Source organism: Salvelinus sp. IW2-2015, linkage group LG36 (assembly GCF_002910315.2).
Source record: "Salvelinus sp. IW2-2015 linkage group LG36, ASM291031v2, whole genome shotgun sequence".
NCBI lineage: Eukaryota > Metazoa > Chordata > Actinopteri > Salmoniformes > Salmonidae > Salvelinus > Salvelinus sp. IW2-2015.
Window position 1 is genome coordinate 27,071,605 of NC_036875.1, and position 23,456 is coordinate 27,095,060.

General features: G+C 46.7%; 1 protein-coding gene across 1 annotated transcript; it reads left to right on the forward strand.

The window, feature by feature from the left end:
- The first annotated feature begins 1,909 nt into the window (after window positions 1-1,909).
- On the forward strand, window positions 1,910-22,703 carry LOC111959282 (GRIP and coiled-coil domain-containing protein 2-like). The gene is given in 25 exon segments (XM_070437745.1): window positions 1,910-2,249; window positions 2,693-2,746; window positions 3,016-3,100; window positions 3,640-3,707; window positions 3,833-3,937; window positions 4,077-4,424; window positions 4,552-4,709; window positions 4,857-6,579; window positions 6,746-6,797; window positions 7,024-7,223; window positions 7,883-8,002; window positions 8,475-8,639; window positions 8,707-8,811; window positions 9,086-9,248; window positions 9,606-9,706; window positions 9,881-10,096; window positions 16,530-16,651; window positions 16,785-16,888; window positions 16,891-16,963; window positions 17,064-17,363; window positions 18,360-18,406; window positions 18,409-18,503; window positions 18,647-18,784; window positions 18,908-19,109; window positions 21,422-22,703. Coding segments are annotated over 25 exon segments (4,824 nt in total). The 5' UTR covers window positions 1,910-2,243; the 3' UTR covers window positions 21,496-22,703.
- The last annotated feature ends 753 nt before the right edge of the window (window positions 22,704-23,456 follow it).

A 23,456-nucleotide genomic window follows, 5' to 3' on the forward strand; every position in this document is an offset into this window, starting at 1 on the left:
GCAAGATCGATTGCCGTGTTCATTTCAAACCTGCAATATTAAAAAACAGCAATTTACTGGAAAGATGGTGGAAGCGGATGATGAAGTTGATCCTGAATTAAATTTTTGGTATTTTTGTATTTTATTAGCATCCCCATTAGCTGTTGCAAAAGCAGCAGCTACTCTTCCTGGGGTCCACACAAAATATGAAACATGACATAATACAGAACATCAATAGACAAGAACAGCTCAAGGACAGAACTACATTCATTTTTTTAAAGGCACATGTAGCCTACATATCAATGCATACACACAAACTATCTAGGTCAAATAGAGGAGAGGCGTTGTGCCGTGAGGTGTTGCTTTGGCGGTAGAATCAAGGAGAATTGGAATATTGTCCAAAAGAATGGAAAACGGAGCAAAGTAGAGTACAGTGATGAAAATGTCACTTCGTATCTTGTAGTACGGTTTGTAAATGAGGAGCAGCTGATCAAATTACCCATCTTGAGGAATCCATTTGAGATATTCAAACTGGTGGAGAGTGCTGGCTAGAGTGAAGGCTGTGAGGATCACGAGATGTGGGCTGGTTTTGATTTTGTGTGGTTCTGAGGATCAGAAGAAACGTGTGTTGCGTCTCACCTGATTTGATAAGTATGAAGTGTCGTATGTGTCTCTTAGGAAAAGGGTGTGGAGTCTCTCCCTACTCAAGTATATTAACTACAGAGTCAGAGCATTTATCCCAAGACCAATGCAGTGTGATCATTGTAAAGCTTTTGATCATGTTTCAAGTGTTTTCAGAAGGGAGAAGCCAAGATGTCCAAGTTGTGTAAAAGATCATGTGTTATGTGTTATAAAAGTGATGAAAATGTGACATGTTGCAATTGTGGTGGGAACCATGAAGCCACGTCATTCGAATGCCCCACAAGGGTAAAAGAGAATGAGGTGGCCAAAGTCAGGGCTATCCAGAGCATATCATATGCAGCAACTGTTAAAAGGGTTGAGGGTTGGAATGGTGCACTTGAAGAGTCCATGGTGGTGGGTAGGCCTTCACTGCAGACTTCAGGGGTTGCCTTTCACCAGCAGGATCCTGACATTTTAAAGGTTAAGAAGGTGGACTTGGCCAGGCTCTGTCGCAGCCGGCCGCGACCGGGAGGCCCATGGGGCGGCGCACAATTAGCCTAGCGTCGTACGGGTTAGAGAGGGTTTGGCCGGCAGGGATATCCTTGTCTCATCGCGCACTAGCGACTCCTGTGGCGGGCCGGCCGCAGTGCACGCTGACCAGGTCGCTAGGTGTATGGTGTTTCCTCCGACACCTTGGTGCGGCTGGCTTCCGGGTTGGATGTGCGCTGTGTTTAGAAGAAGTGCGGCTTGGTTGGGTTGTGTTTCGGAGGATGCATGGCTCTTGACCTTCGCCTCTCCCGGGTCCGTACGGGAGTTGCAGCGATGAGACAGTAACTACTAACAATTGGATACCACGAAATTGGGGAGAAAAAGGGGATAAAAAAATAAAAAAAGAAGGTGGACTAGGTGGCCTTTATAGCTATGGTGATAAATGGCACTGCCTAGGTGGAGAGAAGGTCCAGGAAGATAGAAATGATTTGTGGAAGCGGAGAAGGAGTTACATGGAATATTATCACAAGCCATACCACCATCTCAGGCCCTATAACCTGAGAAGGGAGATATGGAGAATTGGGAGTTTTGTTTTGTCAATGTACTATTTTTATTTGTGTGGAATAAGTTAATTTCCCTATCACGTATGGATTTTCTTTTTTACCTTGTTTTGGTTTCAATGAGTTCCAGTTGGTGGTGGCAATACACCTTTCTGGGTTATAGTCCGCCAGAAAGCCCACAGAAGAAGAAAAAAAACAGCTAGACGTTTTCTCTGCTTCTGTGTTGGGTGTTGCCTCTTGTAATGAACTTCATTGACTTATAATTGACTATCTGCGACTGCTCTTCTCTTTTGTTCACCTGGACATTCCTAGTGCAGTGTATAAATAATTCATGTTACTTTGAAACAACAAAAACCTGCCGTTTTTACTGTTATACAATCTGAAGTCTGGCAGGCACTATCGATTACGTTTGCTGTGACGTACGTACGTTGTTTGACGAAGTCGGAAATGAATTGAAGCTTAGCGTTGGAGATCATCAAAATAGTGAAATGCTTTAGTTTTCAAATCGTACAATTCAGTAACATATAGCAGATATTCAGCTACACAGACTACCGATTCCGTTAACGATTGGTTAGTTACATTGCTTCGATCAAGATGGAGGTAAGTTTGGTCCAACGACATGTAACGTTAAGTGATTGTTGTTAGCACGTCTGGCTGGCTAGTAGCAGGTTTAGCTAACGTTAGTGTAGCTAGCTAGCTAACATAACAGTAATGACAACTAAATCGCCATTTAAAATAATATGCGATACTACACAACTGCTAACATGAAATGATAGTTAAGTCATAGACCTTGGCCAAGTTACTGGTCTAGCTAGCTATAAGGGCAATGTTAGCCATGGACAGCTATCCAACTGTTTCCTTATCCAGAAGTATTCACATGCTTCGGTATCACCAAAGGAAAAGATGGCTATCTAGATGAGATTAGCTACGTGATACCTACTCATCGCTTTTGTAGTGTTTGCCTAGACTGTAAATGTGAGATTGGTGTGTGTGTGCGCGCGTCATACCGGTATATCCTGTTTTATGTAATTGTTTGTTTGCAGGACACTGGCTCAGAGTCTGTGGCCTCACCACCTTCAGGTGCAGCAAAATCAAAGGTGCAGCACTCCCGAGTTCTCAGAAATACTATCCTACCCACCACCCCCCCATTCTTCCTTTATCAGTCTTAGAGTATTTTGAAATGGCATGTACACTTTCTGTATCAATGATGTATACATGAATTGATTGGCCTTTGTGCTCATACTTTTGACAACTTTATCATATCAAAACACTAGTACTGAGACCCTAAAATAATGTGTTCTATGTCTCACTGTTTGGTACCTCTGTCTCACTGTTTGTTACCTTTGTCTTACTGTTACCTCTGAAGTTGGACACGTTGTCCAAGGATGACCTCATCAAGTTTGCCAAGAAGCAGATGGCTGCCATCCAGAAGATGAAGTCCAAATGTGCAGGTACATGATGCACCTGTCATTCACTGTTTAGATTCAAGGTGTAATTTGACGTGCACAAGTACAGTGAAATGCATTTCTAGCAGCTCTAAACCCAATAATGTCATAATCAATATCAATGTAGCATTAAAAATAACAGAAGGTAGAACAAAAACACACGAGAAACAGATATATGAAGAACACGAGAAAGTAAGAAGCTATATACAGGGTCAGTCCAGTACCATATTTACAAGGTGCATGGATACTGGAGTGATAGAGGTAGATATGTATAGGGGTTAGGTGACTAGGCATCAGGATATATGATAAACAGTAGCAGCAGTGTAAATTATGATTGTATGTGTGTGTATAGAGTCAGTATAAATGTGTGTGCATGTTATTTGTGAGTTGGAGTGTCAGTGTATGTAGTGTCCTGTGAGTGTGCATGGAGACAGTGCAAAAATAAAAAGGGTCAACCATTGGTTTACTATTCAATGTTGTGATCGTTTATAATATCAATACAGTAGTAGGATTTCCTTTTTAATATTTTTGTCCTTTCCTTTCAGATTTGGAGAAGGAAGTTGACACCCTCAAGTCTCAGCCAACAGGCAATTCAGACGACTCTGTCATACAGGTTTGTGGTCTTAAATTGTTACATGAGAAAATGAATAAGCTGCTGCTGAGGTGCTTTGGGAGTGTTTGTAAGTAATGTGTTTTCCATTCTATTCTGTTGAATTCTGTGGTATTCTGTTCTCCCAGGAGCTGACTGAGAGGATGAGTGCTTTGCTGCTGGAGAAAGCTGAGACCCAGCAGAGTGCAGTGTTACTGCGGAAGGAGAATGAGAAGGCCAAGCAGCGGGAACAGGTGAACTGTAGTAGACCATGTCATCTGTCTGTGTAGGCCAGACCAGTGGTCACCTACCCTAGTCCTGGATAGCTGCATGGTGTTCAGCCTTTTGTTCCAGTCCAGTTCTAACTTGATGTTTTCTGTTGAATATGACCAGGATGCAATAAGAAAACTGGCCACCCTGCAGGGAGAGTTGAACCAGGCCAAGGAAGACCACCAGAAAAAGATGGCCACTTTTGAGAAGACCATGCACGTATCCCAGGCCAAACATAAAGAAGAAGTTGAATTCTTTCAGAGGCTTCTGAGAGAGAAAGACGAGCGTGACAGAGAGAAAGAAAAGCATAGGGAAAGAGAAAAGGAAGATACAAACGACAGTGTAGAAGCTGTTAGTCACAGCCTGAAGTCGCAGATCCTGAGTCTGCAGACGGAGCTAGCTGCAGCGGTGGAGCGAAGCGCCCAGGAGGCTGCAGCGCTGCAGGAGGACCACCAGAGGGCGCAGACAGAGGTTAGTTCAAAAGCAGTGTCCGAAACATTTCACTAAATAAATACCTTCACACGGTTGTAAGCCGACAGCTGACAAAGACCTTCTGGTTTAAATGTTGCAATACACTGTGTGATTCTTTTTCTTTTAGGCCCAGCAGGAAGTAGAGAACCTACGAGAGGAGTTGGCCCAGCATAGCATGCAACATGAAGAGGAGCTGAGAGCTCTGGAGGAGGACTTTGAGATGGAGAGAGAGAGACTGCTACTTCTCCAAGAGGAGCTCAGTGAGCAGCTCGCTCTCAAAGACAGGTGGGTCCTACTGCTATACATTGGTGTTGGACAAGATATTGGTGTTGGATGACATGAGATTAGTCACAGACTGTACAGTAAAACGCTTTGAGCCACTTTAAAAAGTGCTTAATTAATCAAATTTTCTTCCTCTTCTTGTTATGACAGCTTCCTGCAGGATGTGCAGGAGGAAGAGGAGGAGCCTAGCGGCCGCAGCTCAGGAATAGCCAGGATGTTGGAGCTGTCTGGTTTAAGTCAGATTGATGCCAGTGATGGAGAGACGGAGACTGGACAGCTCCGATCCGCCTTGGAGGACCTGCAATCCCAGAATACAATGCTGCAAGACGAACTGACCTTCTTGGGCAATGTGAAGTCTCAACTGGAGGCGGAGCTTGAGAGGATGAGGGAGGAGTTTCAGACAGAGAAGGAGGAGCTAGAATTTAAGATCGATGAGTTGCTGATGACCCGGGAGGGTGCGACCCCTGACCTGAATATGACCCCTTACCGAGACCCTCTGAGCCCGGCAACCCCCAAGTGTGACCTTCAGGAGGTTCCAGCCCTCACTCAGCTCCAACAGAGTGGGCCACAGAGAGAACCAGCGTACAGCCTGCCTGCCAGCTCTGCTAGCCCCTCCAGCCCTTTCCCTGACACAGACCACCAGAGTTTGACCCTGGAAGAACAGCAGAGACTGATCCTAGAGGTCCAGGAGCTGAGGAACCAGTGTGAGACCTTAGCTAGAGAGAATACCCAGGCGGTGGGTGAATGTGAGTCTCTAGCCAGAGAGAGGCGCCAGGCAGTGGATGAATGTGAATACCTAGCCAGAGAGAGGGGCCAGGCGGTCGCTGAGTGCGAACACACCAGAGACATCCTGAGAGGCCTGGAGACTGAGCTAGGTCAGAGGACTGGGGACTTCGTCAGACAATATGAAGCTATGAAGGAACAGGGGGCGTCAGCGATCCAGGAGCTACAGGAGAGAGTCAGAGGGCTAACTGAGGAGAGAGAGAGTCTGGTAGAGAAGTTGAGAGTGCTGAATGAAGACAGAGACAGCCTGTTGGAGAAGGTCCAGGGCCTGGAGAAGAGGCTGGAGAGCTTCCTGGAGCAGATACAGGCAGCCGAGGGGCTGAAGGAGCAGCTGCAGACATCTCTGGAGGAGAAGACAGAATTAGCTCTCGAGTTTAAGACCTCTCTGGAGGAGAAGACTGTGTTAGCCTCTGAGCTAAAGGCCTCTCTTGAGGAGCAGACAGCGTTAACCCTCGAGCTAAAGGCTTCAGTGGAGGATCTGAGCAGGCAGAACGGGGAGATCCTCTCTCAGCTACAGATGAAGGAGAGTGCTGTTCAGGAGTTGGAGGATTCACTCAATGTGGTGAGCACAGAGAGAGACCAAACACTGTCAGCACTGCAGGAGATGGAGGTGGTGAGGCTGAGGGAGGTGGAGGGGAGGCAAGGCCAAAGAGAAAAGGTGGCTGAGCTACAGGCTCATATACAGGAGCTGGAGAAGGAGAGGAGCCTGCTGAAGAGCAGCCTAGGGGAGGTGCAGGGGAGCCCAGGGGAGGAGGTGGAGGAGCTGCAGGCTTGTGTAGAGAAGCTTGAAAAGGAGAGGAACCTCCTGAAGTGTAATCTGGGGGAGCTGGTGGGAGATACTGAAGCTCTACAGAGAGACCTGGGAGAGATGAAACTGGCCAATGAGAAGATGAGAACAGAGAACCAGGAACTATTGGCCCAGGTCAGCAACACTACAGAGACACTGGCAGACAAAGAGAGGGAGCAGAAGGTGGGAGGAGAGACGGAGAGAGAGGAGGAAAAACAAGAGGAGAGGAGAGCGCTACAACAGCAGCTAACAGAAAAGGACAACGTCATATCCCAGCTGAAGAGTGAGATGGCTGTCCTGCAGGTGAGTGCTTCTTCTGTCAGTGTCTTCAAGTTGAATGGATTACATGTATTTAAAAAAAAAATTGCCTCGAGCTATAGTTTGTTACAGTGACTGCTGAGGTATTTTTCATTAGTTCTACAGACTGACTTTTCCTCTCCCTCCACCTCCCTGTCTCTCCCCCCACCAGTCTACAGCCTCCACTGTCTCAGAGGAGAACACCGAGTTCACTGAGAAAATCGGTACGTTCCTAATTACTACTGTAATGGAGAACTTCAGAACAGGGAACTGGGATACTATGACCAGTAAACACAGATGAGCAGTACTAACAGTGTCATGCTTGTTTTATTATTTCTAGGTGATTTTATTCAGCTCATATAAGAATGACAGATACAAAGTGCCAATCATTGAGGGATACTGATTCCTCCAATGATCTGTGTGTGATGATGTCCCATCCCTCCATCTCAGCCCTGCTGGAGAAGGAAAGCAAAGYGAAGYATGAGAGGATGAATAAGATCAAGGCMGTGGCTGTGAAAGCCAGGAAGGAGCTGGACACCAGCAGGAAAGAGGCTGTGTCTCTGAAGGAGGAAGTGGAGGTGTTGAAGGCTGAGAGAGAGAGAGTGACCAGCTCAATGAAAGACATCATCCATGGAGCAGAGGGATACAAGGTACTACTCACCCTGACCCCTATGTATTGGTAGGGGAAACATCACCCCTGATACCTAGCCCTGAGCCCTATGTATTGGTAGGGGAAACATCACCCCTGATACCTACCCTGAGCAACCTAATGTATTGGTAGGGGAAACATCACCCCTGATACCTAGCCCTGAGCCCTATGTATTGGTAGGGGAAACATCACCCCTGATACCTAGCCCTGACCCCTCACTGTGTCTCTACCTCATACGGAATGAATAACACAGAAATCAATAGTGAATTGCTTATTAATAAGCTGTTGGTACAAATCTGAAGAGATTGTTCATGCAAATAATGAAGTGGCATTTTCCCTAGATTGTTGGCCAGGGCTGCTATTGCTAAGTGTGTGTGCTCAATAAGGAGCTTTCTATTTGTTTCAGTTAGTAATGCACAACAGCCACATTAAATGGGTTCAGACGGTTGTCTTTATGAATTGGCTTTGTAAGCCATTAGAGATCAAATCACTCTGCCCAGTTTAATGAGAGTTTTGTTCCAGACCTGAATGGATGGATACCCTGTCACTGTGTAGAACAGGCAGCTTGATATAGTATGTGTTATTCTGCATTAAACTGAATGCCTCGATGCCTACTCAATAATGAATGTGTTTAGTATTACATTTGTGTGTGTGTTACAGAACTTACAGTTGGACTACGACAGGCAGACAGAGCAGCTGGATAAGGAGAGAGAGAAGGTGGAGGGAGCTGAGAAACAGATCTCAGAGCTGACCAAACGACTCAACACCGCCGTACAACAGGTAACACACACACACAGTCCCACACACAAACCATGCTCAGTCTTCCAGCATGCTCAACCAGACTGACAATTTCCCCCTCAGTACAAATATAAACTGTCCATTTGTGAATTATTTCCATTCCACTTGTAATGATTATCATCTCCTCCTAATAGTTTTTCTAGTGAAGTAATGGAGTGTGTGTAAATAAACCGGTGTCTGGTTCCATCTGGTGTTGTAGCGTTGTGTCTACTGAGGAAGATGCTGGTCATGGCTGTATGAGCTGACAGCTCCCCTGGGACAATGCAGATTGGAAGTACAGACAGAGAAGCTCAAGTGTCTGAACAGTGTCTGAGACTTCCCTGGATGTCTTTGTTAGATATGTTGAAGAGTATTCTATATCCCTTGCTGGCTGATTATATGGCCAAGGGGACTGGTGATTGTCAAGAACTCTAGAGTGAAGTTTTCTTAAATGTGTGTTTTTCTGTGTGTCCAGCATGAGCAGCTGTGGTCGGAGAGAGAGGACCTGATGACTGGGATGGAGACTCTGAGGAGCACGGTGAGACAGATGGAAGGACAGACAGCAGAACTACACAGACAGACAGACACCCTGAACAGAGACCATCAGGCTGAGAGACTACTGAAGGAACAAAAGACAAAGGTGTGTGTGTGTGTGTGTGTGTGTGTGTGTGTGTGTGTGTGTGTGCTAACTGTGTTTGTCTCTCCAGGAGCTGTCATCGTTGCAGAAGGAGGGAGAGGAGTTGACCGCTCAGCTCCGCAGACAGAAGCAGCAGTCTCAGCAGACTGCACAGGAGCTGGAGCAGCTACGCAAGGTACACACACACAGCATGGCCACTCAAATAAAGAGCTGGTGAAGCCCTTCCTTCTAACCCTCTGAGAGTTGTGTGTTGTGTTGCCTCTAGTCCTACAAAACAACGCTGACTCTAGAACGATGTCAAAATAACATTTTCCCCTCAAGCACTGGAAGCTGCTTTTCCATTACTCATACTAAGATGTGTGTAGAAACATGATTCAGTGTGTGTATGTTGCGGTACACACAGTGTGGTGCAGTGTGTATCCGTTGTGAATGTGTGTGTTTTTGTCCAGGAGGCCCAGCAGAGCTCGTTGTTGGACATGGAGATGGCAGACTATGAACGCCTGGTCAAAGAACTCAACACCAAACTGTCAGAGAAGGACGTGTGTGTGGAGGAGCTGAAAACACAGATACACACACACACTCAGAAAGAATACACACTCAACCAGGAGATTGGTACGCAGACATTTCTACATTCGAGTCATTTAGCAGACGCTCTTATCCAGAGCGACTTACAGTAGTGAGTGTGTACATTTCAATACTTTTTTTCGTACTGGTCCCCTGTGGGAATCGAACCCACAACCCCGGAGCTGCCATGCTCTACCAACTGAACTACACAGGACAGTTATCACACCAATCACTACCATTTGCCAAACTGACATAGTTCTCTTACAACTAACCTATTAAAACGGAACTAAATCAGGTTACAGTAGATCAAAATCCTTTGTTTCTATAATGGTTTCATTCATTATAATGATGTCCTTCAATGCATTTCTGTATTATTTCATTCCTGAAACCTGTGTGATCCTCCAGAGGGTCTGAAGTCCCAGCTGGACCAGGGGGAGGACAAGAGCGCCAAGATGAAACAGCTGCTGGTGAAAACCAAGAAAGATCTGGCGGACGCCAAGCGACAGGTCAGACTCCAGGGATCACAGTGTTGTGTTCCCCTTACTGCTTTCCCCTGTGTGTGGCGTCACTACTGTATTATAAGGAGTGTTGACAGTGTTATGTTACGTTAATACATTGTAGTAGTCTAGTTAGTGTTGCCTTACACACACTACAATGTAAGTGTTTCTGTGTTTGTGCAGGAAGCCTCTCAGATGATGACCCTGGCCTCTCTGAAGGGAGACCTGGAGACCCACCAACAGAAGCTAGAGAACAGTAAGATCCAGTGCTGTGACCTGTCTGGGGAGCGCCACCGGCTGCATGAGCAGCTGAGGACTCTGACGGAACAACAGCAGAGAACAAGCAGCTCCCTGCAACACAGACTGACCTCACTACAGCAGGAGGCTAACACTGCCAAGGTATACCCGCATACAAACGCACATATGCACACGTTTGGTTTTTCTCTCTTTCATCTCATCCTCTCTCTTTGTTCCTACCTCTCTCTTCCCCCTTTCTACCCTCAACCCCATCTTCCTCTCTCTCCTCTCTCTCCGTTCCTACCTTTCTCTTCCCCCCTTCTGACTCTCGGGCAGACCCCATACGTTCCCGTCGATCTCGTCCTCGTGTCTCCGCGTTCTACGCGTGTCTGTCCTCTTCCCATCCCTTTTTAGCCGGCAGCGCCTCACCGCCATGCGTGTCCAGTCGCGTCGTCGTGCTTGCTCTCTGGCCCGGGCGGCGGCGGGAGGCGCGCTCCGCGCGCTTCCTACCGCCTGGTCCGTTGCCGAGGGAGAGCAGGCGCCGGCCGGGGCGCCGCCGCGGGGTGGCCTGGCGGGCCCCTTTACGCGTACCGCTGGCGTGGAACGCAGGGTCAGTCTGTGGCCGCTCTGCGCCGGCGGCGCGCGTGCAGAGTCCTCTCGTCGTACCGTTCCTCGACTCTCGTGCTGGGGTCGGCCCGCGTGTGTCTGAGGGGCCGGCGGGCTCAAGCCGCAGTCGTGCCCTCGCGTGCGGTCGGGTGCGCCGCTCTGCTCCGTTGCTTGACCCATGCGCTCTGTCCGGCGCGGTCGCTTGTCTAGCCGGCGGCGCGTGCAAGCGGCCAATCGTTCTTCTCGGTGCCTCTCGTGCCGTCGTTCCTGGGAGCCGTGCGTCTCTTGGTCCCCCGACCTTGCGTAGCCGGGGGCGAGCCGGCTCGAACGGGCGGCGCCGCGATGCTCCCTCTGCGTCCGCGCTACGTTCTGCAGCGGCTGTCCACGCGTCGGTTGCGCCTGTCAGCACCGCGCGGGCCTTTGGCGTAGACATCGCGGGCGCGGCGGTCACGAACTCGGGGCTCAGTTGTTCCTCTTCTGGTCCGCCTCCTCGTCTGCCGGCGGATGTTGACCTCCTCAGTCTTCGCCCGCGCTTGTCTCGGACCGGGCTCGAACGGGGGCCGCCCGATCTCGGTCTCGTCGTCCTCCAGCTCTGCTCGGGCTGCTCGCGTTCCTATCACCGCTCGTCGGTCCATGTGCCGCGTACCGGGTGTACTGCCTCGACACGCACTGCAACCGCCAGATCGCGCCTGCTGCGCTCGCTTCACGCGGGGGCGTCGCGGACTGCTCTCGTGCCGTCGTACCGCGGGCTCCTGCTGTGTGGCCCGCGCGGCGTGTGCGCGTGCGGTACCCACCGCCGCCGTCGCCGCGGCAAGGCCGCGGGCGGAGCGGGCAGGCGACGGAAGGTTGGAGCTGGCCTCGCGGGCGTGGGGAGGGATGTCAGGGGGCGCGGCGGGCGGGGGTGCGCGCATGCGCCCAGGGCGCGCCGAGTGGCGGGCGGTTGGCACTGGCAGACCTCGAGTGCAGTCTTCGCGGCGGCGGCGGCGGGGCGCGCCGTTGACAGTCTAGTACCCGCGCTCGAGAATCGCCGTCTGTTCCTGGCGGGCGTCGAGGTGCCGACCTCTCATCTCCGGTTCTCAGCCTGCGTCGGTCGTTCCCGGGCTGGCCCTTTGCTACCTCAATCCATGCTTCCTCCTCTCCTCTACTCTTCCGTTCTACGGTCTTCTCTTCCGCGGACCTGCTTTCTACCGCGCTGAAACCGGGCCCCGCTCCCTTCGGCGTGCCGCGAGGGGAGGTCCTGCTCTCACGCGCGGGGCCGACCTGGGGATGTGCGTGGACCGTAACGTCAGGGACGCTGTCTGCTGCGGAGCCCATCGCAGTTCCTCTCTCACCGTCTTAGGCTGGATCCTGAGATCTCAGACTGCGGCTCCCGAGACTCTCCTCTCCACCTGTTTTTGTCTGCGAGATTCTAACTCAACCCCTCTCTTAGCACCGCGCTCTCCGCTCTGCCGACGCGTTGGGTGTCTTGTTTACCGTGTAAGGGGCTCAACAGGCGCCGTACGCCACGATCGCGGTCGGGCTGCGTGCGGTCGGGCCATCCTCGCTGTCTGGGAGCCGGAGTAGCGCACCTCTTCCTCACTCTCGACTCTCTCCACCGTCGTGTCTGGAGCCTAGTCTCAAACTCCCCTCATCCCACTCTCGCTCGTCGCGACCTGTCTGTCTGGACTCAGGCTCAACCCTCTCCCACTCTCCGTCTCCGGACGCGGTTGTGCGGATGCGTAAGCGCGGGCTCTCATTCTCTCTCCTCTCTTCCACCATTTGTCTCGACCAGTAGCTCCAACGCCCTCTGCCCACTCTCCTCTCTCACACTCTTTGTCTGGACCTAGAGCGCGGCCAGCTGGCGAAAGCGCGCGTGGTCTTCCCGCACTGGTGCGTCCTCTCTCCATACCTCTTTTGCCGCAGCTCAGTCAGTAGAAATAGCTTCATGGATTTCCATCCAGTAGAGTTTGAATGTGGCAGCTTTTCTAAATGGTTGAACCAAATTTATTATTACCTGGGGTCTAGTGGGTAGAATAGATGTGGAGTCTGGTCCACGGTAGAGAAGTGCTGCTGCTGGGTTGTCTACCTTGCTGGACTACACACTAACACTGTACTATTCATTACAATATATAATCATTCACTCACACACACACACATACACTATACAGCAGGGGTTGGCAATAGGCGGGGGGGGGTGTTTTGCGGAAGAAAAAAAGACTGTAAAATCACCAGGAATTCAGCAAAAAAGTAAACAAAAAAGAAGACGTGATCATCAATGTAATCAAGATATGTAATCAAATTTTTTTTTTTTTTTTTTAATAGAATCTCTTTTTGGGCTTAGTTGTGGTCATTTGCAGTGTACACATTATATTTTTTTTATTTCACCTTTATTTAACCAGGTAGGCCAGTTGAGAAACAAGTCCTCATTTACAATTGCGACCTGGCCAAGATAAAGCAAAGCAGTGCGACACAAACAACAACACAGAGTTACACATGGGATAAATAAACGTACAGTTAGAACACAAATAAAAATCTATATACAGTGTGTGCAAATTGTAGTAAGATAGGGAGTGAAGGCATGGCATGGTAAGGCTTGGTACAACGGAGGCGATAGGTGATAGACTGCATCCAATTTGCTAAGTAGAGTGTTGGAGGCTATTTGTAAATGACATCGCCGACGTCAAGGATCGGTAGGATATCAGTTTTACGAGGGTGTGTTTGGCAGCATGAGTGAAGGATGCTTTGTTGCGAATAGGAAGCCGATTCTAGATTTAATTTTGGATGGAGATGCTTAATGTGAGTCTGGAAGGAGAGTTACAGTCTAACCAGACACCTAAGTATTTGTAGATGTCCACATATTCTAGGTCAGAACCATCCAAGTAGTGATGCTAGTCGGGCGGCGGGCGGGCAGCGATCGTGTTGAATAGCATGCATTTAGTTTTACTAGTGTTTAAAGAGATTGGAAGCCACGGAAGGAAAGTTGAATGGCATTTAAGCTCGTCTGGAGGTTAGTTAACACAGTGTCCAAAGAAGGGCAGAAGTATACAGAATGGTGTCGTCTGCGTAGAGGTGGATCAGAAGAATCACCACAGCAAGAACGGCGACATTGATGTATACAGAGAAAAGAGTCGGCTGAGAATTGAACCCTGTGGCACCTCATAGAGACTACCAGAGGTCCGGACAACAGGCCTCCGATTTGACACATCGAACTCTGTCTGAGAAGTAGTTGGTGAACCAGGCGAAGTCATTTGAGAAACCAAGGCTGTTGAGTCTGCCGATAAGAATGCCATGATTGACAAGAGTCGAAAGCCTTGCCAGGTCGATGAAGATGGCTGCACAGTATTGCCTTTTATCGATGGCGGTTATGATATCGTTTAGGACCTTGAGCGTGGCTGAGGTGCACCCGTGACCAGCTCTGAAACCAGATTGCATAGCGAAGAAGTACGGTGGGATTCGAAATGGTCGTGATCTGTTTGTTAACTTGGTTTCGAAGACCTTAGAAAGGCAGGGTAGGACAGATATAGGTGTGTAGCAGTTTGGGTCTAGAGTGTCTCCCCTTTGAAGAGGGGGATGACCGTGGCAGCTTTCAAATCTTTGGGGATCTCAGACGATACGAGAGAGAGGTTGACAGGCTAGTAATAGGGGTTGCAACAATTGCGGCGGATCATTTTAGAAAGATAGGGTCCAGATTGTCTAGACCAGCTGATTTGTAGGGGTCCAGATTTTGCAGCTCTTTCAGAACCTCAGCTGTCTGGATTTGGGTGAAGGGGAAATGGGGGGGGGGGCAAGTTGCTGTGGGGGTAGAGGGCTGTTGATAGGGTAGCCAGCTGTAGAAAAATGCTTATTGAAATTCTCAATTATCGTGGATTTATCGGTGGTGACAGTGTTTCCTGCCTCAGTGCAGTGGGCAGCTGGGAGAGGTGCTCTTATTCTCCATGGACTTTAGTGTCCCAGAACTTTTTGGAGTTTGTGCTACAGGATGCAATATTTCTGTTTGAAAAAGCTAGCTTTTGCTTTCCTAACTGCCTGTGTATATTGGTTCCTAACTTCCCTGAAAAGTTGCATATCGTGGGGGCTATTCGATGATAATGCAGAACGCCACAGGATGTTTTTGTGCTGGACAAGGGCAGACAGGTCTGGAGTGAACCAAGGGCTATTTCTGTTCCTAGTTCTACATGTTTTGAACGGGGCATGCTTATTTAAGATGGTGAGGAAAGCACTTGTAAAGAATAACCAGGCATCCTCTACTGATGGAATGAGGTCGATATCCTTCCAGGATACCCGGATTATAATTACAGTGCCTACAGAAAGTATTTATACCCCTTATTCCACATTTTGTTGCCTGAATTCAAAATGGCTTAAATGTATTTTTTTCTCACCTATCTACAGACAAACCCCAATAATGTTAAAGTGAAAGCATGTTTTTAGACATTTTTGTTAATTTATTGAAAATTAAATACAGAAATATCTAATTTACATAAGTATTCACACCCCTGAGTCAATACTTTGTCGAAGCACCTTTGGCAGTGATTACAGCTGTGAGTCTTTCTGGGTAAGTCTCTAAGAGCTTTCCACACCTGGATTATGCAACATTTGCCCATTTTTATTATTTTCAAAATAATTCAAGCTCTGTCAAATTGGTTGTTGATCATTATTAGACAGCCATCTTTAGGTCTTGACAAAGATTTTGATGTAGATTTAAGTCATAACTGTAACTGTGCCTCACAGGAACATTCACTGTCTTGGTAAGAAACTCGAGTGTAGATTTGGCCTCCAGTGTAGATTTGGCCTCCAGTGTAGATTTGGCCTCCAGTGTAGATTTGGCCTCCAGTGTAGATTTGGCCTTGTTTTAGGTTATTGTCCTGCTGAAAGTTGAATTCATCTCCAATTTTTCCTCTCAGATTTTGCCTGTGCTTAGCTCCATTCTGTTTCTTTTTATCCTGAAAAATTCCCCAGTCCTTAACTATTACAAGCATACCCATAACATTATGCAGCCACCACTTTGTTTGATAATGTGTTTGTATTGGATTTGCCCCAAATATAACACTTTGTATTCAGGACAAAAAGTGAATTGCTTTGCCACATGTTTTGCAGTATTACTTTAGTGCCTTGTTGCAAACAGGATGTATGTTTTAGAATATTATTTTTTTCTGTACAGGCTTCCTTCTTTTCACCCTGTCCATTCGGTTAGTATTGTGGAGTAACTACAATGTTGTTGATCCATCTTCAGTTTTCTCCTATCACAGCCATTAAACTCTGTAACGGTTTTAAAGTCACCATTGGCCTCATGGTGAAATCCTTCAGCGGTTTCCTTCCTTCAACAACTGAGTTAGGAAGGACGCCTGTATCTTTGTAGTGATTGGGTGTGTTGATAAGCCATCCAAAGTGTCATTAATAACTTCACCTTGCTCAAAGAGATATTCCAAGCCTGCTTTTTAAATGTTTGCTTATTTACAAATAGGTGCCCTTTGTGAGGCATTGGAAATCCTCCCTGGTCTTTATGGTTGAATCTGTTTTTGAAATTCACTACTCAACTCAGGGTCCTTACAGATAATTGTATATGTGGGGTACAGATATGAGGTAGTCATTCAAAAATCATGTTAAACACTATTATTGCACACAGAGTGAGTCCATGCAACTTATTGTGTGTTGTTAAGCAAATTTCTACTTCTGAATTTATTTAAACTTGCCATAACAAAGGGTTTGAATACTTATTGACTCAAGACATTTCAGCTTTTCATTTGTTATTAATTTAAAACATAATTCCACTTTGGCACTGTATGTTCCAGCCCCGCGACCATTTGCTCTGCCATAAACTGTCTCGATGCTGATTGTAGTTGCTATACACCGTCATATTTATAGCTGCTGATCTGCAGAAACACACCTAATTACACTTCAGGGTGAAAATAGAGATACCGGTACCACGTAATATGTGTGCTTACAAACAGTTTGTTAAGCATTTTAATGAATTACAACTTCAATCAATGTGTGGTGTGTATTCTGTTTCCAGGCTGAGCTGTCATTTGTCACTACTGAGTTTGACAGCTATAAGGTTAGAGTTCACAATGTCCTCAAACAACAGAAGAACAAGAGTTCGGCCCAGAGTGACGGACACGCCACCAAACAGGAAAGGTATAGCTACAGATGCTCTGTGTGTGTGTGTGTGTGTGTGTGTGTGTGTGTGTGTGTGTGTGTGTGTGTTATATGGTGACATATTTGATGTGTGTTATATGATGATAATGTGTGTGTGTGTGTTGTGTGACAGAGAGCAGATGGAGTCCATGGTGGACCAGTATAAAGCCAAGCTGCAGGACAGTCAGCAGAGTCTGGCGGCGAGCACTGCGGAACTACAACAGCTCCAGATGGAACACACACACTGCTGGAACGACACAACAAGATACTGCAGGAGACCGTCACTAAAGAGGCCGAACTCAGAGAGCGTGTGTGGAGGAGTAACCTTGCCTGAAGACTTGTATTAGCTCCCAGAGCTCATGCCTTTAGCTCAGTGGATTAACGTTTCCCATCTCTCCTTATCTTTCTCCAGACTCCTGTCTCTCCAGGCGGAGAGTATGTCGCTGAGGACAGAGCTTGCCCAGACGGTGGGTCAACTTACCTCCCAGGCCGACGCCCAACGCTCAGGGTTCCGGGAGCAGATCCGCCACCTTCAGGACGAACACAGAACTACAGTAGAGACCCTGCAGAACCAGATGACCCGGCTGGAGAACCAACTATTCACATTGCAGAGCCAGACCGGTAAGACCAGAGAGGCTGAGGATTGGGTTGAGAGTGGGAAAGAATAGAGTGCGGTTCTGGAGAGGAAAAGAGAGGAGGGGGTGAGTGTTGGGTTCGAGAGCCAGCGGAGAGTGAGAAGGGGATGGAGACCAGGGGAAGGTAGAGAGAGGGGTTGTGAGTTGAGCATGAGAGAGCAGAGCTGATAGACCTTATATATCACCTCCCACACAGGGGCCCTCTGGAGCCACTCAGTGTAAGCACACATCCATCTATCTCTCTACCTTTTCACTTACTCGTCTAGTGTGGTAGTGCAGCTGTTTAAAGATGGGAGAGAGAGCTGAGTGAGAGGGACTTCCTTCTTCTCAGCCTGGCCAGGTGTTAGTTAGTGTGAAGGCTACAAAGAGCCCATCCAGCCCTGCTCTGCCCGCCCCTCTGGGTAGCACCAGCACACTGGCATCTGGAGAGCCTTGTCGTTAGTGCCACCCTAACACAAAAGTTGGGCGCAGTTGCACTTCTGGAGACAGCTGGATCCCTTCTTATAATCAGAAATTACTTCTGCTTCTTGTCTCTCTTCCTTCATCTGCACTGAACCTTAAACGGTTTAAGATTTGATTGAATCTTAAAGTGAAAATTATGTTAACTTGAAGTGCAAGTTAGGGTCAAGGGTTCCAGAGAGACTCCACCACTGTGGGTGTTCTCTAGGGTGTGAAGAGCAGGGCGGGCTGCAGGTGGTTCTACCCACACGTCTTTCACTCTCTCTGTCCATCAATCAGACACCCGCCCTATCTCTTTCTCTACCTCTCTCTCTCTCTCACACAGATACACACACCTACCAATATGAAGTGCGCTCTTTTTCAGCACAGTTATTTTTATCATCCTCTGTTCATGAACTTATCTAAGCCCAGCTTAGGAATTACATTGAAGTAGGTAATTACATTGTTGCACTCTGCCCGACTAGATGATATGTGTTGTCTTACTCTCTCCACCGTCCCCTCCCCTCATTTCTCTCCACCGTCCCCTCCCCTCGTTTCTCTCCCCCGTCCAGCTCCATCCAGACCAGTCGTAACCAGTGTGGACCGCCGGACTGTGGACCAGGGGGCGATGGGAGGCTGGGCCTGGGCCTCAGTGACCTCCAAGCCATGGCTAGAGAGGAGGGGGAGGCATGGAGACCACTGAGACAGAGTCCCTGTCCCCCCCACACACACCCCTACCCTCACTGGAGCATCTACTCACCTCCCCAGACCCAAAACAGGTAGGAGTTTGTGTCCATGCATGATTTCAATGGATACATACTGTAGTTGGTTTGTTCCCACAAGAGACATGCATTTGAGATACTGTGTCTTTGAATACACCTGTCTGCTAAAGGAGCATTTGTTTGTGTGATTGGTTTCAGAGCCGTTTGTTGGGCAGGTGGAGCCGACTAAAGAGGAGTTAAGTCAGAAGTTGGCCACAGCTACACGCAGTATGGAACACATGAACATGCTACTGCATGAGACCGAGGCTACCAACGCTGTTCTGATGGAACAGGTCAATGTATGTACACTCTCTCACACACACACACACACACACACGCACACACACACACACACACACACACACACAACACACACACACACACACGCATTCATACTTGTGTCGGTATTCTTTCTTCTGTAGCTGTTGAAGTCTGAGGTGCGTCGTCTGGAGCGTAACCATGAGAGGGAGAAGAGTGTAGCCAACCTGGAGTATCTGAAGAATGTCCTCCTGCAGTTCATCTTCCTCGGGTCAGGCAGTGAGAGACGGGCTCTGCTCCCCGTCATACACACCATGGTACAACTCAGCCCTGAGGAGAAGAATAAACTGGCTGCTATCGCAATGGGTAGGTACACACACACACTGTATACACAGACACACCCACACACACGCTGTACATACACACACACAACACCACACACACACACTGTATACACAACACACACACACACACACTGTATACACAGAGACCACACACAACTGTACGTACACACACACACACACTGTATACACAGACACACCCACGCTGTACATACACACAACACACACACGCTGAACATACACACACACACACACACACACACTGTATACACAGACACACCCACACACACACTGTACATATACACACACACATACTCTCTCTCACACACACCCATCAATCTCTGTCTGAATAGTACATTTAGTGAAGTTGCAGAGACCTCAATATTTAATGTAGGTCAACATTGGAATGTTTAGTGCTGGGCGTCCCAACTGGTGGTCCGCGCACTGATTCAGCCCGCGGTTGATTTGATTTGCTGAGAAATGTTTGAATTGTTGGACGTAAGACTGTAAAAACCATGCAAATTAGCTCCAAGTGATTTGTTCCAAAGTGTTCAAAACATTGATATAGACTGACCAGGTGAAAGCTATGACCTCTTACTGATTTCAATCAAATCAAAGTTTATTTGTCACATGCGCCGAATACAACAGGTGTAGACCTTAAAGTGAAATGCTTACTTACAGGCTCTAACCAACAGTGCAATTTTTAAGTAAAAAAATAGGTATTAGGTGAACAATATATAAGTAAAGAAATAAAAACAACAGTGAAAATAACAGTAGAGAGGCTATATACAGGTGGTACTGGTACAGAGTCAATGTGCGGGGGCACCGGTTAGTCGGGCTAATTGAGGTAATATGTACATGTAGGTAGAGTTAAAGTGACTATGCATAGATGATAAACGGAGATTAGCAGCAGTGTAAAAAAGGGGGTGGGGGGTGGGGTGGGACACAATGCAAATAGGGTAGCCATTTGATTACCTGTTCAGGAGTCTTATGGCTTGGGGGTAAAAGTTGTCGAGAAGCCTTTTGGTCCTAGACTTGGTGCTCCGGTACCGCTTGATGTGTTGTAGCAGTGTAGAAGAGGGGGAGACGGGTTAAATAATGATTTTTAAGCCTTGAGTGTCATTCAGAGGGTGAATGGGAAAGACAAAAGATTTAAGTGCCTTTGAACGGGGTGTGATAGTAGGTGCCAGGTGCACCGGTTTGAGTGTGTCAAGAACTGCAATACTGCTGGGTTTTCACACTCATCAGTTTCCCATGTGTATCAAGAATGGTCTACCACCCAAAGGACATCCAGCCAACTTGACACAACTGTGGAAAGCATTGAAGTCAACATGGGCCAGCATCCTTGTGGAACGCTTTCGACACCTTGTAGTGTCCATGCTCCAACGAATTGAAGCTGTTCTGAGGGGAAAAGTGGGTGCAAACTCAATATTAGGAAGGTGCTCCTAATGTTTTATGCACTCAGTGTATGTGATCGTATACAAATGTAAGCAAGGTTTGAAATTATTATGTTTTAGTCAAATATTATACGGAGTGGCTACAGATAAGGAGTTTATGTATCCCAATTTGCCCAGGCAAAAAATCTAGATATTTCTGCACATTTTACATGGGCAGCGGAGTGGGCAATCAGCTATGTAGTTGCTGTGCTGTGCTGCCACTCCCCCCTCTTCTCCTTGATTGCCTTTGTTTTGGTTATTTTTTTTCTTAATTGAAAACATTTCCTAAGCTGCGCAAGAGGCAGACAGGCCGTCAAGTAGGGTTCTGTTATTCAGGAACTACGATATGGCAGCATCTATAAAGATTAGCCTACATCACACAAAATGCTAAACGTTTTATCCACTGCAACAGACAGACCGAGAAGGTTGTAGCCTTTATAATATGTTTTGGAATGTACGTTCAAATCGCTGCAGGGTTTTTATTTAAACTGTTCAGAAATGAGACATGGGCTATATCATCATGGTTCAGAAGAGTAAAGAGTGAAATGTGAAGGGGTGGGGGGGGAGCAGAGCAGCAACCTTAGAAAAATGTATGTGTGCGTAAAGTCACACATGTTCAGAACGTGATCCGGATCCTTAGCTTTAAGAAAGAGGTTTCCAGAAGGGGCAGGCAGGGGCGAAAGCTCCTTATCCACGGCCAATATTATATCTGTCTGGGCTTCTTGCAATCAATTTGCTGTCTACAGATTATTTGTAATTATGTTCCGGCCCCCTGACCATCCGCTCAAGAAAAAATTGTCCCGTGGCTGAATGTAGTTGATGATCCCTGCTATAGTAAATACTGTGTGTTGGTACTGTAGTGTCCTATCTGTGTCTCTGAACCGGTCTCTTTTTGCTTCAGGTGAGGAGGAGGTGGGAGGAGCTAAAGGCTCAGGATGGACCTCCTACCTTCACAGCTGGTCTGGCATCAGATAAAGACACATCAACTACTGCCATCTCACTACCTGCCTTCACTTTCATCTGATCAATATGTCTGATCAACTGGAGTTATTGAAAAGTCTTCATTTATTATTGATCATCATTAATCTACTTGAAATGAAGCAAGTGCTGACAGCAGCAAAACAAGCCAATGCTCTTTGAACTGTTTAGTTACTGGACCGGTGATGATTCCTCAATGCCTCACATTCAATACTTTGATTGTTTTTTACGACTGAATTTGTAGCTTGGTAATAATCCACTCCATGCAGCACCTAAGTTAAAATGGTTAATGAAGTGAACTATGACTGTGATAACACATTTCACTTAAGATCTAATGTAGAGTGTTCAATCGACAATTATAACAATTCACAGCTGTTTCGATGTATCAATATTGCATACCAAAGAATGTTATGTTAATATGTAGGTACGTAGTCTGTAATTGGTCAATGTGTGTATATATAGTAATTATGTACTTGCTGTGAAATTACAATGTTATTGCAATGTGGGGCTGCTTTTTTTCAAGTTAACGAATCATGCAGAAAGGGTACTGGATATCAATGACTTGGTCAAATTGAAGCCTCTGCTCTGTAGTCCTATGGTTGTGCTTCATATCACATCATCATTTACAAACAGATATCTGCACTTGAATTTACACATTTGGTGGACTAGCACCAACTGTGACATGAGGTATAGGAGTCACATTAAGCTCTCATTTACTATGACCAGGGCTGCGCCTGAAATTGTACTCTTATTTCCCATATATTGCACTATATTGGGATAAAGTGCCGGTTCAGATTAGGCTCATCTCTTACCCAGGGTTATATGCTAATGTCATTGTTCTGTGTTATTCCTAAGGCATATTAATGAATGAGGCCAGATGGGGACAAGTAATACATGGGAATAACTGAATGTACTCGTAATGAATAATTGGATATTTAAACTGGGAAAGTATATTGTTAGGCTATAAAATATGAATGATTAGTGATGTTGTAAACTGGTGAGGGTTTCCAGTCCTCACAGTTTGGTTGAAGTTGATATCCTCTCTGGGTTAAGACATGATTTAGAAAAGGACAAATAAGTCAAAGTTAAGCATACATTTTAGGTCAACCATTTTATATAAAAAGGAGACCTGCAATCAGTAGCAAAACCACCATTCTTTTTCCTTAGAGATTATTTAACTGTGAATAAACTTGACAAATAATATATATACTTTTTTTTTAATGATGATTTGTTTATTTTCTTGGCCTGCCGTTACTCTTGTTCAACTAAAAATGTAATGTCTCATCTCAACTTTTTAAGTCACCCTAATTAAATGATTTTGAGGTAAATTGATGTAATATTTGGTCATTTAGAAAAAGTTCTATCATCTAAAGAAGTTACAGTATATCTATAAAAGTTATATTTACCAATAGGGAAGCCTAAAGAGCAATAATCCATACATTTAGAGAGAAAAAATGTAAAGTCAAACTCCAGTCTCCTTTTCAGCTCATGTATCACCTGATTTACTTAAAGGTAAATCTCAATTGGTGATCCAGGTGTCCTCTGACATGGCACAGGTGGGGGGTGGGCCTTTCCTTTAATTCCTCTATTGTTCCTCAAGCAAGGTGGGAGACCAATGACATCGGAGCGCACCATCCGGCCTACTCCATGAAGTTTGCACTTCAGTCAACAAAAAGTATTTTACTACCCCTAAAAAAAGTTTTACCTGTAAGTGTGTACTTTACTGTATTTATACGTGGGATATTGTTTTTCAACAGGAAAAACAACTTTTACACTAAAGGGGCATCATTATTTTCACAATTGCACAGTATTGTTCCAACCTCAGTGTGGAAATATACACTGTGGCCAGTATATTAGGTACACCACCTTGTTCACAAAAATGGTTCACTCTTACAGATAGTGAGTCACGTGGCTGTGGCTTGCTATATAAAGCAGGCAGACAGGCATCCAGTTACTGT